The sequence below is a fragment of the Pteropus alecto genome, unplaced genomic scaffold (assembly GCF_000325575.1).
Source record: "Pteropus alecto unplaced genomic scaffold, ASM32557v1 scaffold8, whole genome shotgun sequence".
NCBI classification, from domain to species: Eukaryota; Metazoa; Chordata; class Mammalia; order Chiroptera; family Pteropodidae; genus Pteropus; species Pteropus alecto.
Genome location: NW_006494609.1, coordinates 24,057,651 through 24,064,667, shown reverse-complemented (window position 1 = coordinate 24,064,667; position 7,017 = coordinate 24,057,651). Strand labels below are relative to the sequence as shown.

Here is a 7,017-nt window from a genome sequence, read left to right as displayed (position 1 = left end):
CTCATCCTGAGACCCCACCGTCATCACCTACCTGGGACGCAGGCTCCGGCCTATCCCAGCCCGCGACCCCGGCCACACCAGACAGGCCTCTGCCCTCCTGTCTCCATTCCCAACTCTGCCCCTCCCCCCACCCTCCGCGGCCCTCAGACCAGCCAGTGGGCAGCCCAGGCTGGACACGGGGATTGCTGGAAGGTGCAGGGCAGGGGGGAACGGGGGTGCACAGGCCCCAGGGGATGGGAGGGACTGAGCTCTGTAGTCCTACTATCTACCCTGCCACCACCAGCAGTGGGGACCTGCAGGGCCTGTCTCCCCAGACCCACCTAGTAGTCACTCGGGGCAGCTGCGAGGTCAGAGTCACATCAGCAACTGGATGCCGTGCCTCTGAAGCCCCGGCCCCAGCCCCGCAGCCCTCCCTGCAGGCCTGGCCCCGCTCCTGGGAGCCTCAGCCCCACGTCCTAGGAGCACAGGTGTGCCTGCAGCCCTCACCTGCACAGCTCCGTGCCAGCCTCCTCCAGCTCCTGGGGGGACAGGCAGGCACCGGCTGCCCGCAGCAGCCCGATGACACCCCGACGCCTGCCATGAGGAGGCGCGTGCCGAGCGTGTCCCCGGCAGCCGGGGCTGACGCGGGCAGGGCCTCAGGCCTAGGGGCCCGCAGTCGCCCTCGATTCGTCTGGATGTCCTGGCTCTTCAGGGCGTGGCAGGTCTAGGGCCCCCCAGCGCCCGACTCCACGCGGGGCGTCCTCCAGCCCTGGCCGAAGAGCATCTCCAGCCACCCCACCGTGGTCTCCCGCCCATCCTGAGGGCTGCGGCATTCCCGCGGGTACCAGGGGACAGCCCACGCTGGGGGACAGTCTTCACACCAAGCTGCCCATGCGCCCTGGCCAGCACCGGGCCTGAGGAAACCGAGTCGACCAGGCCCAGACTCTGCCCTCGGGGGCGGGTGGGGGTGAGACATGGGCAGACAAGTGTGGACGGTGGGGTCGGGGTGGCCCAGAGCCAGCGTCCAAAGGCTCTGTGGCCGGGGCCAAGCCTGGGCCGCGCTGGGGTGAGCCGGCCGTGGGGACAGGCGTGGGACGGTGGGGCTCCGCAAAGCCGAGGAACAGAGGGGGCAGAGGCCACGGCCGACAGCTTGCTGCAGTGGGGGACACCTTGCTGGCTGGCCACTAACCAGCCTAGTTCCCTGGCTGAGTTGGGGTGGGCCTCAAGTTAAGTGGTCCCCCACTTTCAGGGAGGAGGGTGGCACCCCCAGGCCTAGCTCTCCACCCCCACCTGCAGGGAGCTGTTCTGCTGGGCAGGACAGTGAGGTCGGGAGACCGGTTTGGGGGGTATTGTGACAGCCAGGCGGGCGGGGATGAGGGGCTGGGGCTGGGATGGGGTGAGCTCATCGCGTCCCCACCCACGCCCCGGGATGCAGCCTCGGTCTCCAGCCAGATGGCCAGGCTGCCTGGGGTGCCCCGCACAGCCCCTCGCCCACCAGGCCTATTCTGAGGACCATGCTCACAGGAGCCGGGGAAGGAAGGTGTGGCCTCATCGCCTTGTCTCCAAAGGTGACACACGCCACCCTGGCGTTCACGGAAGAGACGAGGCCGCCCAGAGCTTGACCCTAACTTGTGGCCTGGGATGAAGACACTCGCCTCCCCCAAACGAGCCAGGGTCCTGCGGGCCACGCTCCCCGACCCTTCTCCCTGGGGAGACGTTCCGAGGGGAGCCGGGGGTCTAGAGAGGGCAAAGGGGCACCCCAGCAGGTGGCACGTGGGCCTCCTCAGGCCCCCATGGCCGGGCCACCTGCCGAGGGGACGGGGTCAGAGCGGGCAGGGGAGGGCGGGACGTCCCGGGCCCCTGGACCCTGGTTGGCGACCGTCCGCTTGTGCGTGATTTCATTCAGCACCCCCGATCCTCACACACAGCCCCGTGAGGTGCAGCCCCTAACACGTGCGTGCATGTCACCGAAGCCCTAGACGAGGCCACGAGTGACCCCGGCCACCAGCCCTGGCTGCGGGGTAGACCCCCACTCTTCTGCCCGGCGTCATGTGTCATCTGCTCGTCCTCTGAGGAGACCCTAGCCCGACCTGGCCCTGCAGCCTGCTTGATACCTGCCCCATCCCGGTGCTGGGGGGGGCCTTCTGTCCCTGCCCCCCACCCCAGCCCCACAGGTGTGCGTGACAACCTACAGAACACACGCGAGACCCCTTCTATTGTGTCTGAGTGTTTTTCTTTTCCAGGATCTTTGATACAGGGTCCTTCTGGGCCTGCCTGGCTCAGCTTGGAGGGTACCTCCTCCAGGAAGCCCTCCTTGACCACCCTGTCCAGAGTAGGCCCTTCATGGTCACTGCCAGTACCCAGGGACGAGGCTGGGGGTGGGTGAGGCTCTAGCAGGCAGGCATCCTTGGCCCATCCAGCTCCTCCTGGGGAAGCTGTGTGACCACAGGAAACTGGCGGCCCCTCTGCAGCTCCGTCCAGGCCTACCCCACACATCGCGCCTGCCCACACGTCCACCGCAGTGTCCCCCGAGTACCTGCCCCTGACGGCCAGCAGCAGCGGGCTGAGGCCATCCTCATCTCGGGCGTCCACGTTCACCCCTTTCTGCAGCAGCATGGCGACCACACCAGCATGGCCCCCCCGGGCGGCCGCGTGCAGCGGAGTTTGACCGTTAAAGTCCTCCAGGCTCAGGTCAGTGCCCTGCAGTGATGCAAGGACATGTCCCCACTGAGGAAGGCCTGGGCAGGGTCAGGTAGGTCATGGGGAGGAAATGGGAAGCGTCGGGGGCCCCCTGAGTGGCAGCGAGGCCGCATGAGCTGGCTGCCCAGCCTGGCGGCCCAGGGCATGGGCGCCCTGCACCCCCCACCCCGGGGCCTGGCGTGGCAGGCTGGTCCCTAAGGGGCTAGGGGCTCACCAGCTCTGCCAGTGCCTGCAAGGCCTCCAGGTCACCAGCACGGGCCGCGGCACAGGCCAGGCTCGGTGTCAGGGTGTCTCGAACAGCATCTGACTCCTGGAGTGGGGGACGGCAGCACCCTGGGACCATGTCTTCCCCTGGGGCCCTCGGCACCCCCCACCCTGGAAGCAAAGCCCAGGACATGAGGCCACCATCTGTCTCCATCCTCACTAGCTGTGTGGCCAGGGCCTGTTACCCCTCTTCTGAGACCCGTTTCCTAGTCTGTCTCCAGCAAGGACTCAGGGACACAGCCATCGCAAGGCACAGGCTTGGGGAGCACAGGGAGCAGTGCCAGACACACCCCCCCGGCACCGGGAGTGCAGCAGGCTTCCCAGGAGCCCCCCAAGACGCCAGAGGGCCGGGGTCCCAGCAGAGCCCCATCCAGGCTCGGCCCCATGCCCACGGCTGGGCCTGACCACACAGCTGCCGCTGGCCACCTGTACGCAGGTCATCAAGGCCGGACGCAGCCACCTTAATGACAGGCCGGACGCAGCCACCTTAATGACAGGCCACACACCCTGGCCCCCCACGTGACCATCACCAGCCCCAGGCGAGTGGCAATTAACACCACCAAATCTCTCCACCACAGGCCCGTCCTCACCCGTGCTCTGAAGAGGGGAAACTGAGGCACGACCCCAGACAACGGTGGACTCAGTGCTCTGTCACCCGCTGGGCTCCCCTGCCGGGCCAGAGGCCAGGCGGGTATGTGACGGGGGCTTCGGGAGGCCCCGATAACCCCTGCGGGCCTGGCCCAGCCTGAGCCCCCAACCCCAGACCCTGAGACACGTCCTCGGCTGCCCTGCCCCTCCTGGGTCTGGGAGCCCCAGTTGAGAAAGGGGAGGGGAGCTCGAACCCAGGGCCCCCACCTCAAGAAGCCCCAGTGCCCAGAGCCTGCAGACCCTGGGCGGGCGACCCTCCCTCCCAGCACCCAGGACCTCAGTGCACCTACCCCCGGGGCCAGGGCCAGTGCCAACGGCCAGCCCGGCACGGCCCCCAGAGTGACTGGCCACATGCTACGCATGGCAAAGCCTCCCCTCTCCTGCCCTGGCACCGCCCCACACGCTGCCCCATGAGCCCCTGCGAGTCCTCCCACCACAGACCCAGGCCCAGAACTAGGCCGCACTTGGGGGTTTTCTGTTCCTGTGCTGGAATGACGTGGCCGTGGCTGGCGCCTGGCACATCCAGCAGGACCCGCCCTTAGGCCCCACGCCGTCCACCCACATGGGGCAGTACCTGGCTCAGACTGAGGAACTGGGCCACCCCAAGGCGCAGCGTGCTGCCACAAAGTGGGGGCGGGCCCTCATCCACCGCGGGCAGCGTCATCTCTCCCCGAAGGTCCCTGGCCAACAGCTGGGGGAGAAGCACGGGAGAGCCAGGGCCCCGGCCCAGCAGCACAGGCCGGCCGCGTGGCCAGGCCCCATGGTGGGTGTGTGGCGAGGGCTGCCCCTCAGGTTTGAGTGTGGCCCAGGCCAGGTTCCTCAGGCCAGCCCTACCCTCCATCCCAACAAGCCCAGGGTCCCCAAGACCCCAGAGGGCCTGCCAGACTTGAGGCTCCCCAAGGTGGAAGGACAAGCCGGGCCTGGGCTTGGGGTCAGCAAAGGGTGGGGGTAGCTCAGGCCCCAAAGTTGGCCCTTTGTACCATGAGGAGCCCCGTACCCCTGCCCCCTCCCCACTCCTGCACGAGGCCCCACTGTCTGCCTGAGTCACCACCCCCGGCACGCCCTTGGTCCCATGACACGTAGCCCACAGCCAGAGGAGCACACACCTCCTTCCTGCCATCCACGCTCAGCCCGGGCCGGCCCAGCACGTAGGACAGCTTGGCCAGGGCGGCCTCTGACGTCATGTCGAAGCCGGAGACGATGCCAGCTCCTGCGGCCGCCTGTGAAGAGGGGCCATGGGTGGGAGGTGGGTTACGGGCTCCCAGCCCGGGTGGCCCTGTGCCCCCCGGCCTGTCCCCTGCCTCCCCAGGCCTCGTCCTCCGCCCCACCATGCCAGCTGCGTAGTGCGAGGTCACGGAGCCCTGCAGGCAGTGCGTGCAGTTGAGGATGATGAGGCCGCGCTCGGCTCCTGCAGCAGGTCGGGCTTGGTGGGCCCATTCCCAGAGCCGAAGGTCTCCATGACCACGCCCTTCGGGGGGGCTGCAGGAAGGCCCGAACCTGTGGGAGGCGGGGGCGGGGGGGGCGGTAAGGGCCTTTGCTTCCCACTCCGGCAACGCACAGTCCTGAGTGTAGCCACAAACAGCAGGGGCCTCAGGGGGCCCGACAGGCTACTCCCCACCGAGCACTCTTGGGGACTCCTCGTGCCTGCTGTGTCCAAGGCTGAGGCTGGTGTGGGGACAACCAGGACAAGGTGGGAAGGGGGCGGAGAAGGTCGTGGGGAGCGGCCGGGACGGCATCTGTCCCCAGGCCCCCAGGCTCTGACTCCCCCCCACACACACAGCCCGGGTGCTTCTGAATGCCGGTATCTGGGGAAGGCCTTGCAGGTGACACACTGCAGCACCCCCGGTTCTGTTGCAAGCCAGGCACCAGCCCCCCGCATCCCACGAGGCCGGAAGTCCCCACTCAGAAGACAGACAAATGGGGCCATGGGTCCACCTGGCTCAGGACACTGTCCCCCAGCTCAGCCTTGCCCGTCTCTGCGGGGGTGAGCGCAGGGAGGCAGGGTCGTGGCCCTTTGTCCCCGCTGCCACCCCTCCCTGGCTACAGCAAGCATGTTCTGGAAACCTCCTGAGTGACCGGGCAGGGCGTGACTTCACGGGCCCAGGAGGAATCTGCGGTGCTCGGCCCCACGTCACATGGCAGCCTCGAGCAGTGACCGCCACAAACGTGAGGCCCGCCTCATAGGCCAGGACCTGCCCGGTGGTGAGAGGCCTGTGCACAGGCTCCCTATCCAGCCACCCGGTCACCAGTGTCGGCTCCTGGGAGGATCCCATCTGTCAGACCAGCCCCACTGCGGCTCGGGCCCGTGGGCCAGTGTCACAGGTGCTGTCCTCAGTGCCCTCGAGGACCCACCCCCTGCCTTGAGCATCTCTGCCCTGGGAGAGAAAAGCTCATCACAGACCCTCAGGCTGCAGCTGACCTGGAGCCCCAGAGGGCGCGTGATGGCAGGCGGTAGGGGTCCTCAGAGGCCCGGGGTCCCAGGTGCAAGGGGGCCCTGCCCCAGCTCCCAGGGACAACGTCCAGGGTGAGCCCTGGCCCAGGCCCTGGTCAGGCTGTGCCGTTTGCTGTCTTCCTGCCGGGCCTCCCACAGGGCTTGGTCATGGCTCCCTCATTCACCAAATACAGCGGAACGCCCACCCTGTGCCGGGCCCCACATGGGCCTGGGGGACACGTGGTAGACAGACTGCCCCGTGTGTCCCCAGAGCCCTGGAGAGGATTGGGTACCGGTTCACAGACTGCGGCCCAGAGGTGAGCAGCAGCCCAGGGCCGAGTGCTGGAGGCCATGGCCTTCTGCTGCCCCACTGGGCCACCCTGTGTGTGGGGACACACCGTGAAGCCACCATGCGGCTAGAAGAAGGGGCCACAGACCTGAAGCAAGTGCTGTGGGCCGTGGCGCCTGCTGCCCCTCCTCCCTGCGGCCACAGAGCCATCGGCTCTGGTGCCAACACCCCTGCATGCGCCCCGGCCACGCCCAGAGGGGCTTTTAGCTCAGAGACACTCAACGCGATGCCCCTTGTGGCACCTCATGAGCCCAACTCACAGAGCAGGACAGAGGCGGGTGATGTGGCTACAACAGTGATAGTGAGTGGCTGAGGGTAGATGGCAGGGAGCAGGCAAAGGACCACAGAGCAGCCACAGGAAGGGTAGGGTCCTAGGTCCACGCCCATCAGCCCCAGAAAACCCGGAGAATCAAGTGCTGTGACTCCGCAGGTGTCCGCAAGGACAAGCCCACACCGCGCCAAAGCTGAGGCTGGGCCCGAGGCCTCGGCGGACGGGCGGATGGGGGAGCAGGTCCCCGTGGAGTGTGCAGGTCCCAGGCCTGAGGAGCTCGATGCGACTGTCACCCTCTGAGGGCTGGCCTTGGGTGGGAGGAGGGGGCAGCAGGGTGGGAGGACGGAAGGCAGGAGGGGCGGGCTCTGGGGGGCC

The 7,017-nt window shown here is 67.9% G+C and overlaps 1 protein-coding gene across 1 annotated transcript in view; it reads right to left on the bottom strand.

The window, feature by feature from the left end:
- Positions 1-7,017, bottom strand: part of ASPG (asparaginase) — an 18,698-nt gene that overhangs the window by 1,800 nt on the left and 9,881 nt on the right. Inside the window, 8 exon segments of the mRNA XM_006925680.1 lie at positions 487-573; positions 2,516-2,679; positions 2,894-2,989; positions 4,166-4,282; positions 4,698-4,811; positions 4,920-4,996; positions 4,999-5,064; positions 5,067-5,088. Of these exon segments, the coding sequence (XP_006925742.1) occupies positions 487-573; positions 2,516-2,679; positions 2,894-2,989; positions 4,166-4,282; positions 4,698-4,811; positions 4,920-4,996; positions 4,999-5,064; positions 5,067-5,088 (743 nt within the window).